We start from the raw sequence: 16,224 nt of genomic DNA, 5'->3' as shown, positions 1-16,224 counted from the left end.
TACATGTGTGATTTTATCTCAAATAAGTAACCAATATGATCCTTCTACCATGAAATAATGTGTAACTTTAAAGCAGGGGCGTAACCAGCAGACAGTAATAGAAGTTGGTCTGATATACTTACAACTAGGTCTTGAGGTGAATTTTATTAATTTTTTTTTTTTACATTGGACACAATTCAAACACACCAGGTACAAAGTTATTAATGATACCGATAATTTAATACTTATTTATTTACTAAATTAATCATCAATAGTACAACAATAATGAAACACTATATACGGTATTTCAAACGTCACCAGAAAGGATTAATGTGAAACTTAATGAACTTGAAATAATTGTAGTTTTCTTTTCGTCTCATTGTATAGTACTTACAGTACGATTTTTTAGTTACTGGTACTGTAAACAACGGTCATTTAATACGATGCGATGTTTTGCCTTTTAAGTTGCACATATACGAGGTTAGGAACAATTTTTGGTATTGCTCACAGCATAGCTAGGAGTTGCTCAACAACCCCGAAACCCTCCTGTTTAAGGCCCTGCTTTAAATTCAGACCTGATTACAATAGTGATGTCGTCTGTTACTTCATACAGAATTGAAATTGTTTTCATGTTTAAAATAAAAATACTCATTATTCAGTGGCGGCTCCTGCGTATTTCTTAAGAGGAGGAAAGAAGGTAACAGCATTGAAATTGTTTTCATGTTTAAAATATACTCATTATTCAGTGGCGGCTCCTGCGTATTTCTTAAGAGGAGGAAAGAAGGTAACAGCACGAAATGACACCTTCTTGAATGAAACATGCTACAAATTAGCCAACATGCATACATGTAAGACCAGGTAGTGTTGGGGTTGGCCTTTCCTTCTGTATAGCAATAATCTGTTCTTGTAAACTGAGTTTCCTAAATTTTCCAAAATATATAATGTTTTCACTTTCATTCATTGTTGAATAGTTGCACAAATTAACAATTACAAGAAAATTCACCTCGTAGCATTTTTCGAGCAAACTACAGCATCACACGTGTTGGAAGAGACTATAGCTAACACGTAATCGGAACTGCGGAAATGGGAATGGAAAATAATCTGAGGAAAGCGAGAACACTGCACCCACCCACGTGGTCTGTGTTGCCATATATACATTTTACAAGTTCAGTATCACATGCTTTTGAAGAATATCGGTTCTTGTAAAGTCATACTACCATTATTGTTCAAAGTTGCCGGTGGCCAATTAATTTTTTATGTTAAAAATAATGTAGTTTGGAGTACGACTTTCAATTTAAAATATATTTGTACAAAACTGTCAACTTGGCTGTTGCCCTGTCTAGTACACAATGAATGGAAGTGAATTTCAGGGGCCAAAAAGATCTGTGATACTAACGTAGAACTACTCCCTCTTTGTTTTATACAAACCCGACTTTAACTTTCAAATATCCTTGAAAGTTTCAAACCATGAATAGTAGCTTATATAAAGTGCAATGAATAATATTTTTGATTTATAATTTTTAAAAAAAGTTTGTATGGTGTCTTTCATAGCGTTGCGTTAAAACTGTTTTTATTGTGCCTCCTCCTAGATGTGTTATAGTCTGGTTGAATGGCAGAGGTAGCAAGCTTGCTGCACGACCAGTCGGTTTCTATTTCCTGCCCATGCGCTGATTCAGAGGAGGATCTCCTCCCTTTCCGTTCATTTACTCACTTTAAAACTCTGCTTCTTTCTCTGGCCGCTAGTGCGCTGTTGTCTATGTGTGTTAACTGCAGTAAAGGAGGAATGGATTGACTTTCCTCCACACAAACAATCTCGCATCTTTCTAGCAGCACATGAGCACACATCGTTTAAAACTCGATCAACCGAGGTTTTCTTATAGCTGTGAACTTAAAAATTATCGAATCTTCCTCGAATTTCAAGGCACATATTTTATTTGGTATTTACTTCCAAAAGAAGAAAAATGTGAGGAGGACGTTCCTCCCTTCCCTCCCCCAAGGAACCGCCACTGTCATTATTGATATATGAGCCATTGAGAGCAGAAGTGGTGTAAGTAAAAAATGGGTAATGTGGGTTAAAATAAACCTTCTGTAAAATATAGCGCAAAGTAGCAATTAATATTCAATTTATTTACACTATTAGTTATCAATGGATAGCAAGAAGGCCATATTACAGAATTTTTACTTTAAACCTCATTTCCCAATTTTGACTTACACCACTTTTGCTCTGAATGGCTCATATCTGAAAAATGATATGTTTACGTTTTTATGAATATTAAAATGACCTTTTTCCTTTTATTTACTCTTTATTTTAACTTTCCCTTTCTGTATTTTATTTCTTTTGAGACTGTGAAAATATTTTATGGGGTACCACAAGATATAAATAAAGAATAAATTATGAACTCAAAATGGCAAGATAGAGAAACAAGTGAGTCAGGAATCTGCGAAAGATACTTGGTCAACTTTTTCGCAAAGCATTCACACCGTTTTTTTGTGTTTTTTATATTAGATCTTACACTGACACTTCTTTTATCACAAAGAACCAAGTCCTGCAGATTGTATTTGTTTTTTAGAGCTCAAACGTTAACTGAATTAAAAAAAAATGCCAAGTCCACGAATTACAGTCAAATCAACACTGTCACAATCGACTACTGGTATTTCAGATTTACTACATAAGAACTAGAGATCAAATTTTCCTTTCCTGTTTTCAGGACTAATAAATTATTTACGCTTGGTACTAACTTTGGTTGCTTTTGGATACAGTCTATTAGACTGACACTAATTGACAATGAATGATATAAAATAATTTCCAGTTCACGATTATTCCTATATTCCAGACGACAAATTTTTTCTCGTCAAACTAGAGATCACAAGTCATGACAGGATTAATAAGGAAAAAGATCAGGTATTTCGAAATCACTCCCAAATCTTCTTTAAAATTATCGATACAGTACTAGTAAAAAAAAAAAATAGACTTCAAGGAGTGATGGGCATCACTCTATGAGGAAAATGCATTTTGAGTGGAGACTTCAGAAAGAGCAAAGATGCTTTGTATTCTGTATACTTCCAACAGTGGGGTGTGACTTGAATAGTAGAGTACTGGTAATACATTTGAGAATGTACAGGATTTGATGAGTCATAAATTTGATCTGAATACAGGAAGACAAAAAATACACAAGATGAAAATCAATTTGACAAAAACCACGTCAACTAATTAAAATATTGAATAGTACAAAAACGAAAATAAAATAGATGCAGTATCTTCCACAGAAATTCAAGTCTGAATTAACTTTATTTCAGCTCTCCACTGTATCTTCAGACACACAAAATATACTTTTCGGTATTTGTTATTTTGTTAAAATTACTCGTATATTTTTAATAATTCATTGATCGATCAGTGCATTTAGCAATATACATACCATTTCTAAATTAAGTAAACAATTAAAAATATGATGTGCGACTTTGATTGAGGCAAATTACTCGTTTGAACTCTGTACATTTTGCAAATTCCTGATTCAGTAATGAAAATACTGTTTAACTTCCTCATATAATTAATCATTTATCTATGTCCTTTCAAAATAAGTGGATTAAATAATGATGAAATGAAAACAACTCCGTGGGGAGATCTGCAGTTTTTTAAAACCTGGTACTGGATATAGAAAGGACTTTTATTGCATGTAAATATACTGTAATTACAAAAACTGCTATAGAATGTATTAAAATTATTACTTTCATTATCCTGAAGAATTAAAGATGTCTTTTCTATCAGAATTGATATTTTTACAGGATCAATGAACTTTGATACGCATATAGGTACGTGATTATAAATTCTTGAGGAAAGTACTGTATGAAATAATATTTATTACTATTCTGGAAATTCAGATTATTTTTTCATGATTTAACTAAATTTCTTTAGTTTGCAGAAAATGTGATGATTAATGGTCTATATTGGGATTTCTGGTATGATAACAACGATCCAGTTGGAAATGTGTCTAGTGAAGACAGAAATATTCTGTACGAGAATAAGCTGTTGGGTGTGCCACGCCTTAGACAGGTGAATAATACTGGTGTTATTCGTAACTGGCAGTCAATCTTAACTAGTATATAAATATTTCCTTCGTTGATAGTGATCCTCAGTGGTCTGATTGTTATTATATATATATATATATATATATATATATATATATATATATATATATACAGTATATATCTACAGCCGAAGGTGCATACCATAGGTTCAAATCAGCTGAGGGCAATAGGACAAATCTTTAGTACAGCATCCTGGTATCATTTAAGTTTTTGCTTCGAGGGGCAAGATTTTTTAGGGAAGACATTATAGGCTATCCCACTTGTCATAATTGTAGAATGGTTCCGTAGGTGGTGCTTGCTTTTCAAACGAAAGTTCAATAGAAAGATGTGGACCGTCAGTTACAAATTTTATTATCAGTAGAGCATTCTCCAGTTTTTGTAACTCAGCTCTCAGAGTATTGTGTATAAGGCCTCAAAACGGTTGTAGCCTGCATTGCATTTACTCAGGTAGGCCTATACTTGGTACCGGTATTGTTTTTAAATTTAGCACATAAAAGTCCCATATCTAATAAACGTGTGTTACATGCCAATAAACCAGTCTTAAATTTCAAGGGGCAAAAACAGAAAAATGATAGATAATATAATATGTATCTAGTTAAACCTTACAATATTCCAATTAAATCAAGAATAGATTATTATAGAGTATAAATACTGTACTACGTTTTTGTGTGTAAATATATATCAAATAACAGTTCAAAAAGAGTAATTTATTTACTTATTTATTTATTTACTTATTTATTTACTTCTTTACTTCTCTACTTACTTACTTTTTTCCTTATTTTCTTTCTTTACTTATTTGTTTATATGTACCGGTATATATTATGTTTGTTCGTCGGTTTGTTTATTTATTTGTTTCTTTATATATTTATTTATTTACTAACTTCATTCTATACTTATTTACTTCCTTATTTATTTGTAGGCTATGCATGTTTTGTTTATTTTTTTTATTTATTCGTAGATTCATTCCTTCATTTATTTATTATTTCTCCTAAGCTATGCAATCTATTATAAGTACGAAGAACTCTATGAATAGGACAATAATAAAAGAAATTTGTACATAGACATACTTACTTTTGAAATAAAAAAAATATTACGAAATTTGTAAGAAACATTGTCTGAGACGCAATAAGATATTTCATCATGTATGTTAATATCACCTACCGTACAGTATTTTATTATTTATCTAAACAATCAAGTTTTGCAATCTCTTCTGCTATTAGATAACCTTCGATTATTTCCAAAAATAGCACTCGTAATTTAATTATAAGAATATTACACAGCAAATTCATGATGCTCATCATTTTATCTGTTCGTTAATTTTATGAAATTCATTTTGATTTTTATCTGCCTCCACTTTGAAAGAGTATCCATGTTTAGGAGAAAAAAATACATACAAAATTACTTTCTTCAACCTATGTTACTGATACACGACTATTAAAAAAGAGAGTGATTCTTAATTTAGAGCAGTGATACATAAAATCAATGTAGGCCCATTATTTAGAACTCAAAATGTACTTTATTATTTTAAGGTAAAAGTCAGGAATGATTCTTGCATTGTACATGAAGACTTTCGCAGAACATTCAGGACATGTTACGACTTTTATTCAAGTGAAGCTGAGGATACAGAATCATTTGGACAAGAAACTCCAACAGCGTAAGTATAAATCGCCATGACCACCAACCGCTACTCCTGCTAGCATTAGTACTGCTGCCACCATCCCACCATCATCACCATCACCACCACCACTATTACTTTAACCAAGTGTAAACTTTACGTTTTAAATATTGAAGTTTTCCCCAGGAAGCATCCAACTTTTCCAAGGAAGACTTGGAAAGTTGATTTCTTCTGCAACACTTTCCGACGAACATGAACAGTTCCAAATACTACAATATCTTGTATTTTATAATTTTTTTGTTATGGTTCTGTACCTGTACAAATATTAATACAAACAACCAAAGATGTAATTATTATAAGTGATACAACATGTACTGGAAAAGGAAAAATATTACGTTCGGAATATGTATGATAAGTCTTTCTTGTGTTAAATTTTAACGTACCTTATTAACATGGTTTGACCTATTTTGGGTCATCTTCAGAACTGGTCGTTGTTGGTGTTGGCGCCTCTTGTTTCCTGTGTGGGTGCGTTTGTAGTGTAGAGTCAAAGAGCGTATGTTTTTTGAAATTGAGTTGTGTGTTGAGAATATCGTTGGGGTGTGTTTTCGTGTGCCGGCATATTTCATATTGTTCTAGTGTGTTGAGTTTCTGGCTTTTTGGTTGGGTTTCTGACATACACTCTTTGACTCTACACTACGAACGCACCCACATAGGAAACAAGAGGCGCCAACACCAACAACGACCAATTTTGAAGATGACCCAAAATAGGTCGAAACATGTTAACAAGGTACGTTAAAATTTAACACAAGAAAGACTTATCATACATATTCCGAAGTGATACAGTATTAAAAGTTGTGTAATCAAGATGTATAGAAAAATATTACATTATTTCTGTTGGTGTCAGACTAAAGCTCAGTTCCTCACTGCAGCTGGACTTACTCGTCAGAGAAGGAACTGGATGGTTACAGCCACTGGGGTGTACTTACAACATATGGTGGCGGAGGTTTCTATGAAGATCTATCACTTAGACGTAATGAGACTCTAGAGAGAATTCTGGAATTGAAACAAAACCTGTGGATCACAAGAGGAACAAGGGCCATTTTCTTTGACTTCACTGTTTATAATGCAAATATTAACCTCTTCTGTATTGTCAAGTAAGAAATTACTACTATATTATTATGTTTAAAGAGTCAGATAATTATGCAAATAAGTGCATTTGTAATGAATAATCAATCATATGTCGGTACAAAGATCAGGGCTGCCGACAGAATTTATGGGCCCCTATGCAATACATACTCGGACCCCCGTTGAAAAAAGTAACAATTACAAGTTACCAGTTATTCTAACCATAATAATTATTTGCAAAATAAATAAAAGGTAACCCCATACACAGATACAAACTTAAAAATATACACTTTTATTACGTTAGAAACTTTTAGCAAAACTTCACATTAGCACAATATATTATATTCATAAAACATTATTCTTAAACAGCTGTAATTTCTAACTTGCAGTCTAACATCAACAAACAACTCTCCTTGACTTCAATGATGCAAAATCATCAATTATATCACCAAAATTTAAAGACCTAGCAAGAGCGCTCTCCAGACTAAGGAGCCAAGGTTACTCAGTCATTCTTGACACATTGTTTATCTGAATACATTTTTTATTTCCTTAATTTAGCTGAAGGATTTTTAGCATCAGCAACTGTCACAGGAATTGTATAGAATATTCTAATGGCTATGCAAATATTTGGAAATAAACTGTCCAGTTTTAATTCCCTCAGACTATTTTGGAGATTCATAGATTTCAGTGGGGTTGGCCCTAAATTAGAGGCATGAATTGGTTTTAAATATTTCGGCTCATCACTGATCTCTTTATTAATGTCTTCATAATATTTTCCACCCAGTCTAGCATCCATATTAATATCTTCCAATTTTTTCTGTCTCTCCTTGTGCTTCTCAGCTCCCGACTTATGCCTGTACTTGTCCATTGTGCAGTTAAACTATAACCAGTGATACTAATGAACAGAATTTACTAGACAAATGACAACGAAAAGACGAAAGTTTCGACACGAAACATACAATATACTGAAAAAGAAACGTATCCTGCGACTTCGGTTTGAGAGATTCCATTAGCATATTGTGGTGGGCCAGCAGAAGTTTGATAGTTAAAAAGGACAAGCCAATAAATAATTGAACATGTTCAGTACAAGCAACGGGAACATAGTTCAGGCAAATGCCGGGGGCCCTCAATTGTCGGCTCGGTGAAAGTTAATGCAGGAAAAAGATATTCTATTATATAAAAGTCAAATATTTACATATGAAGTGCTGATTTATATTAATTCTACTATTGTTGAGTTAATATGTCAAATTTATGTAACAAAAATTCTTACAAAATTATTCGTGATAATAAAAAGTAATCAAACTCACTTAATCTGACGGGCCCTTATTGCTCACGGGCCCATTTGCACTCGTCCCCTTTGCCCCCCCCCCTTCTCGGAGGTCCTGACAAAGACTATTTGTTACTTTTCTCACATATTGTGCCATGCCTGAAGACTCAAATGTTAGCAGAGGTTCTTACAGTTGCGTGCACTCTGGGAAGTATACCACAGGAATTCCATTCCATTAGCTACGTTACAGTGATATCTAGTACCGGTATTGTTTTCTGCACCAATGATATAAAAATGATTATAAAATACGGTAGGTATATACCGATATTGAGAAATCCTGGAATATCATAATGGTTGGGGAATGTATCCTGTGTAAAAATAATATTCTTCGGGATTTTTTCAGTGATATATACAGTTCAAACATTTTATAATGTGAATAAATCTTATCCATAAATTGTTCTCTAAATTCAAATCGAATCATCTGCAACAAGATTATATTTATTTTTCCAGTGTCTGTAAACTTGATGTCTAGTTGTATATCCTGAACATTGCAAAACTGCGAACAAATCATAAATATAATAAATACGTAAGTTACCAAATATTTCAGAATGAAAGCTAAAAAAACAATAAAGTACAGGTAACAAATAACAGTTAATTTATTTTGTATAACAGACTTGCATTAATTAATTATAGTAACAAAAATGAGAACGAATGAATTTAGTCAACATTGTTATATATTTTTCATTATTAACTTTTTGTTCTTTCATGTCAGTTAATCTCATTGTATATACTTGTATCCTTTTACATATTTAATTAATTACATGTTATATGTCAGTCTTCTTCAGGCCGGTGGAGAGGAAGGACGTATTTTTCGCAGCGGAGAAAAGGTTTGAGCAATGGGCTGTGAGTTGGAGCTGTACCGGGCAAGGATAGGCGGCTGGGCGGCCAGGTCAAGGATGCAGCGGAGCGTGAAAGGGACAGCTTTGGCAGGTCTGGCTGAGTGTCTCTTCTTTCACATAGTGATCGCGATGCTACTAATTATTGGTGGTATCGAACTGAATCCAGGACCTGCAAGCGACAACGGAGTGATCAGTGTCAAGTGTGGCAGCTGTAGAAAGAACCTAAGAGTAGGCGTGCTGTGCAACCAGTGCGAGAAGTGGTTCCATCTGACTTGTCAGAAGATCAAGAGGGAACAGATAGTAGAAGAAACGTGGCTGTGCAAGGACTGCGGGAACGAGGCAGGCAGCAGGGAGCTCATCGGTCTACGGAACGAGGTGAAGAAGCTACGGGAGAAGCTAGAGACGGCGGAGCAACGGATCAAGTTTCTGGAGGACGAAAATAAGTTGTTGCGACGGGAAAAGGAAAATGGCGAAGAGAGGGAGGAGAAGAAGAAGCATGGTGCGGCAAGTGTTATCATCGGAGACTCCATCATTCGACACGTAGGGAATCTACAACCGGAGCTGGCGACAGAGTGTTACCCTGGGATTAGAGTGAATGAAATGAAAAGCGTGATCGAAAATCAGGAACGAGGGGACCCGAAAAACATCGTCCTTCACGTAGGAACAAACGATTTGCGAAGAGGTGTTGATTATATCATGGCAGATGTATATGACTTGGTGATGGAAACGAAGAAGAAATATCCGGCAGCTGGGATTGTCATCAGTGGAATCGTCAGACGGAGGGATGTGAACTGGAGAAAAGTGGGTCGTGTGAATAAAGCTTTCGAGTGGGTAGCGGGGTGTCTTGGTGCGCGTTTCGTCGATCCAAATTCCTGGATAGACGACAGATGCTTCGGAAGAGACGGAATCCACCTAAATCGGAGGGGGGCTGCAGACATGGGATCCCTCTTCGCGCGGGTAGTTACTACAACATGGCGCGGCGGGATCGAGGATCCATCAGCTGGCAGCGGCACCGAAGGACCATCAGCCGACGGCGGGGGCGTGGGACTACCGGCGGTCAGCGGGGGTGCGGTCGAAGACCTATCCGCGGGCGGCGTAGACCTGCAGTGACGGCGAGGTGCCACGGGGATTCAGAATGTTCAAGTAAGGACAGGCCTACTAAGACTACTGCAGGTTAATTGCCGAAGTATTAGAAATAAACTTATTCCGTTTTGGAACTTGGTCGATGTTTATAATCCAGATGTAATAATTGGGACGGAATCATGGCTTAGGGAAGACATAAATGACTCGGAAATTTTTAGATCGGATTATAGAGTCTTCAGAAAGGATAGAAGTGAAAAGGGAGGGGGAGTTTTCGTTTGTACTAAGATAGAAATAAGTAGCAATCTTCTGTGGATACATGAGGAAGTTGAAATATTGAATGTTCAGATAAGAAATGGGCTGGAAACCTTAGATGTAATAGCATGTTACAGACCACCCAGTGAATTAAACAATTTAACTTTGCACAAACTAAATGAATATCTTAATACAGTATCAGAAGACCGAAACGTAGTAATTGCTGGGGATCTAAACCTCCCGAAAATTAACTGGAACGGGATTTCAGGTACAAATTCAGATGCACAGACTCTTGTTAATGAATTGATCTGGCGTAAAGATTTCACGCAGGTAGTAAATGGTCCGACGCGTGACAATGCCCTCTTAGATGTTTACCTACTAAGACCTGTCTCTCTCTTTGTCAACTCTGAAAGTCTTCATAAAATAAGTGATCACAATAGCGTCTTATTAGAAATCTTATGGGAAAACACAGTAAATCCGAGGTCAAGTCCAGTGTCTGTCTGGAATTTTAACAAAACCGATGTCCATGAATTACAAACGTTTCTACGACAAAAGCATGATGACTTTCTAAGGACTGAAGGAAATATGGAAAATGTATGGCATAAATTTAAGTGTATAATTTTCGAGGCATTAGTAAAATGTGTACCTTCTAAAATAATTAAGAAAAATCCGGACCCAGAATATTACACTAATTATATTCGCTACTTAAAGAAAAAGACAAGGCGCGCATTTAGCAAACGTAAACGGAGCCATGAGCATTGGGAAAAATATGTTGAATTAATTAAGAAACTTGAGTGTGAAAAAAGGTTAGCTCAGGAAAATTTTCTAAAAACTATTTTAAAAGAAGATGAAAGTAACAATTGGAGACAGTTTTATAATTATGTACGCAGGAGAAAAGGGAAAAATGAAGGAGTAGTGCTTTTACGAAATCAGAACGGAGAAAGTATAACTGATGACAAAGAAAAGGCCGACTTATTAAATTCCTATTTCATTTCGGTTTTCAATAATAATAATAATAATAATAATAATAATAATAATAATAATAATAATAATAATAATAATAATAATAATAATAATCCCGCTGATAGGAGTGGTTGTGTCACAGACCGTGAATGTGAACCAAATTCGACTTTCAAAATAACTTCCAAAGGGGTTAGAGAGAGAATAACGAAATTAAAAAATCGGAAGTCACGAGGACCAGATAGTATTGCTACAGAGATTCTTAAATTAGGTTCCGAGGCCATAATTCCATACTTAATGCGTATATTTCATGTTTCCATAAACAATGCAGCTATTCCATGTGACTGGAAATCAGCTATAGTGGTACCCATACATAAAGGTGGAAATAAATTAGATGTCGGAAACTACAGACCGATTAGCCTTACATCTGTCGTATGTAAAGTCATGGAGCATTTGATATCGGATTATATTCGTCATGTTCTAAATGCGAAAGACTGGTTTTACAACCGCCAGCATGGTTTTAGGGAAGGCTTCTCATGTGATAGTCAAATTACGTCGCTGGTTCAGGATCTAGCTGAAGAGGTAGATAGAGGCGGAAGAATCGATGCAGTTGTGATTGACTTTTCGAAAGCATTTGATTTGGTGCCACATGACATATTAATAGATAAGTTAAGTAGGCTAGGAATAGATAAAAGAGTGGTGCTATGGATCCAAGAATTCTTAAAAGGTAGAACCCAGAGAGTTAGAGTAGGTCATGAAATATCGGAAATTGGAAATATAAGTTCAGGGGTACCACAGGGCAGCGTTCTGGGTCCATTACTCTTTATAATATACGTAAATGACCTATGCCAGGATATTACATCAAATGTGAGGCTATTTGCAGACGACTGCATTATCTATAGAAAGATTAGAAATAATTCAGATGTAGATGCTATTCAAACAGACTTGAATAAAATTTACAACTGGGCGTTAAAGCATAGGATGAAAATAAATGGTTCTAAAAGTAAATCTATAACATTTTGTAAAACCCGAGAGGAAACTACTCTTAATTACGAATTCAGTGGTGTTGTAATTCCGCAAGAACAATGTTGTAAATACCTAGGAGTGTATTTAAACTCCAAACTTTCTTGGGGAGAGCATGTTGATAATGTTACAGGCAAAGCATGGAGGGCACTTCACTTTATTATGAGAATCTTGAGAAAGGCTAGCCCCAAATCGAGGGAAATAGCATATCTAACATTAGTGCGACCGTTAATGGAATACGGAACTACATGTTGGGATCCCTATAGAATATATCAGATAAATTCCTTAGAAAGAATCCAGTATAGGGCAGCTAAATTTGTTAAAGGTAAAAGAGAAGATGGGAACGATACGATAAAAGAACTTAAATGGGAAACTTTGGAAAACAGACGTAGGAAAACTAGAATAACATCATTGTATAGAGCACATCTAGGTCAGAAAGCATGGGTAGACATAACGGCTCGGTTAGAAAAGCCAACGTACTATGGTAGGAACGATCATGATTTTAAAATCAAATGTAGGAAACAGAAAACGGATGTAGGTAAATTCTCATTTTTAAATAGAACTATAAATGATTGGAATGACCTACCTGCAGCGGTCTTTGAGGGCTGTCCTTCCTTAAGGAGATTCAAGAATAATTTAAAGAGTTGTGTATAAAGTGAAAATTAAAATTAAGGTGACATTCAACATTTAATTTTTTTTAAGGTGGCATGTATTTATCTAGCCTGACGAGTTTACTTCCTTGGTTTGAATTGTAAATTATTTAAAAATAGCGTGTAAGAGGGCCTTAGACTAGAAATGTTTAGTTTAAATGTAGTTCTGTTTATAAGTACAGTATGCATAAGAATGCAATTATTTGACTTATTTGAACTGTTGTATCAGTGAAGCGAGGTGAGTCAGTGAAGTTATGGTTTTACAGTGCAGTGAACAGTTCCGATCAGTGATAATTTATAGCGTCAATGAAATGTGTTCTATAGTGTCAGTGAAATGTGTTACAGAGTGTCAGTGAAATGTGTGCTAAAGTGTCAGTGAAATGCGTCATAGTGCCACTACAGGGAATGAGATGAGAGTAAAGTGAAAGACTATTGAAAATTATGTAGGACCTATACATAATCATGTAGGTTGTGTTGTAAAATTAGGTGTTTTATTTTATGTTTTATTATTATTGTGTTAAATTGTATTGTGTATTCTTATTGTATTGTGTATCAAATTGTATATGTGTTGTAAATTTTATTATGTATTGTAAATTTTATTGTGTATTGCTTATCATGTGTATTGTTAATATTGTATATACCACTGCCACCGGGTGCTTGCCCACTTGCAGTGTAAATAAATACATACATATTATTTAATATCCAGCATTGTTTATTTGTATGCTTGATCAAATCCACATCACCTTTACCACCTGACCTAGTAGCCATATCATGATATGTGGTGGCAACACAAATGGTACATAGAGACATCGCAAATGGGCTCAGAGTGATACAGTACTTTATTGGTGTCATTTATGAGGTTCAAACCTGTTTTCGGAAAGTTGTCTGAACAACAACAACGACAATGACGACGACGACAACGACGACGACGATAACGACAACGACAACGACGACAACGACAACAACGACAACAACAACAACAATAATAATTACTTTTGACTTGTATTAACATTCTTTCATTTACCTTTATTTTCATATGTTAAAATTCCAGATTAATTTTATTCATGTCTGTTTTCTTCTGTACTAATTTATTTCACTTGTCGGCAGGTTAGTGTTTGAGATCCCACCAACTGGAGGGGTTATTCCTTCAGCTTCTTTCAGGACTGTGAAGCTCCTCCGTTATGTAACACCATTCGACTATTTTGTCTTAGCTTGTGAATTCATATTTTTAACATTCATAATCTACTACACTGTAGAAGAAATATGTGAATGTGTAATTTTAAAGTTTGATTATCTGCGCTCTCTGTGGAACTACTTGGATTTGATTACATTAGTGGTAAGATTTTATATAATCAGTTTCAAATATTTGCTATATTTCTATTAGAGTAAACAAATTCGGTACTGCATGAATAATTCTGTAAATGTTGGCAAATGTATGTAAAATGTGATCTGCACATTTAAATTCTTATTCTTCGATATCTACACATGAAGTACATAATATCCCTTACCGAGCGATATGGCATCTGTGATAACTCTCTAGACTTGTATTTGGCAAGTCCCGGGTTCGATCCCCGATGCTAACCAATGTGGCTGGAGTTTTTTTCCTTGGTTTTCCTTGACTGAATATAACTAATTTTCAGTTTAATGAAGGTGAATGGACTCGGATTGGACCCAAATTACTATCCAATTTGAATCTTGCGTACACTACTTTTAACACTTGAATATAAGTGATTGATTAACTAGCGGACTTACTCGTGTTAATTATGTAAGTTTGTGCGGCTTACAGCTGTTTCGGTGCTTCATCACCATCCTCAGAGCCTACTAGATCTCGGCATCATCTCGAACTTCTCTGCCTGTTATGTGGGTGCGTTTGATTGTTGAAAGGTGTTGAAAGGTGGAGTCAAATAATGTGTGTGTGCTGAAATTGATCTGTGTGTTGAGAATTTGATCGGGGTGTGTTTTAGTGTGTCTGTATATTTCATATTGTTCTAGTGTGTTGATTTTTTGGTTCTTGGGTTGTATGTGTAGGATTTCCATGTCCACATTTATGTTATTGTATGTATGGTTAGCATTGGTTATGTGATCGGCATATGTAATAGTTGCGACAAGTTCTACATTGGACAGACAGGCAGATCATTCCAAACACGCTACAAAGAATACATTAAAGCAATAACCAGAGGACACAATACATCTACATACGCCGATCACATAACCAATGCTAACCATACAATAACATAAATGCGGACATGAAAATCCTACACATACAACCCAAGAACCAAAAACTCAACACACTAGAACAATACGAAATATACAAACACACTAAAACACACCCCGATCAAATTCTCAACACACAGATCAATTTCAGCACACACACACACACACTATTTGACTCCACCTTTCAACACCTTTCAACAATCAAACGCACCCACATAACAGGCAGAGAAGTTCGAGATGACGCCGAGATCTAGTAGGCTCTGAGGATGATGATGAAGCACCGAAACAGCTGTAAGCCGCACAAACTTACATAATTAACACGAGTAAGTCCGCTAGTTAATCAATTACCCAAATTAGTACTTTAAGGAACCCGGAGGTTCATTGCCGCCCTCACATAAGTCCATCATCGGTCCCTATTCTGAGCAAGATTAATCCAGTCTCTAACATCATATCCCATCTCCCTCAAATCCATTTTAATATTATCCTCCCATCTACATCTCGGCCTCCCCAAAGGTCTTTTTCCCTCCAGCCTTCCAACTAACTCTATATGCATTTCTGGATTCTCCCATATGTGCTATATGCCCTGCCCATCTCAAATGTCTGGATTTAATGTTCCTAATTACGTCAGGTAAAGAATACAATGCGTGCAGTTGTACATTGTGCAACATTCTCCATTCTCCTGTAACTTCATCCCTCTTAGCCTCTAATCTTCACCAGTACTGGTAACAAAAAACTAAATAATTTTTAACATTATATTTTCTTGTCTTTTTCCACAGTTGGCCTACGTCCTCATAGTATTCAGCATTTACAGATATATCGTAATTCGTCCAATGATAAATGAGCTCCTGGAAGAGAAAAAGTATGCCAATTTTGACTTCATAGGTTTCTGGCAGGTTCAGTACAATAATGCTGTTGGTGTTCTAGTATTTCTGGTCTGGATCAAGTTGTTCAAATATATTAGCTTCAACAAGACTATGGCTCAACTCAGCATAACACTTTCAAGGGTAATAATAATAATTTCCAACCGACCATAATAGAATTAATAAATTACAATTAATTAAGAAATCTCAG

General features: G+C 35.4%; 1 protein-coding gene across 1 annotated transcript in view; it reads left to right on the top strand.

Annotated features, from left to right (window-relative positions):
- The window catches only part of LOC138709980 (polycystin-2-like protein 2), a 42,947-nt gene that overhangs the window by 14,505 nt on the left and 12,218 nt on the right, over nucleotides 1–16,224 (top strand). The window contains exons 4-8 of the mRNA XM_069840661.1: nucleotides 3,893–4,030; nucleotides 5,595–5,719; nucleotides 6,610–6,834; nucleotides 14,047–14,275; nucleotides 15,930–16,157. Of these exons, the coding sequence (XP_069696762.1) occupies nucleotides 3,893–4,030; nucleotides 5,595–5,719; nucleotides 6,610–6,834; nucleotides 14,047–14,275; nucleotides 15,930–16,157 (945 nt within the window). The remainder of the gene's footprint in view (nucleotides 1–3,892; nucleotides 4,031–5,594; nucleotides 5,720–6,609; nucleotides 6,835–14,046; nucleotides 14,276–15,929; nucleotides 16,158–16,224) is intronic.

This window comes from Periplaneta americana, chromosome 12 (genome assembly GCF_040183065.1).
Source record: "Periplaneta americana isolate PAMFEO1 chromosome 12, P.americana_PAMFEO1_priV1, whole genome shotgun sequence".
Taxonomy (NCBI): domain Eukaryota; kingdom Metazoa; phylum Arthropoda; class Insecta; order Blattodea; family Blattidae; genus Periplaneta; species Periplaneta americana.
The sequence above is the reverse complement of the archived record's forward strand: the minus strand, read 5'-3'. Positions and strand labels throughout refer to the sequence as shown.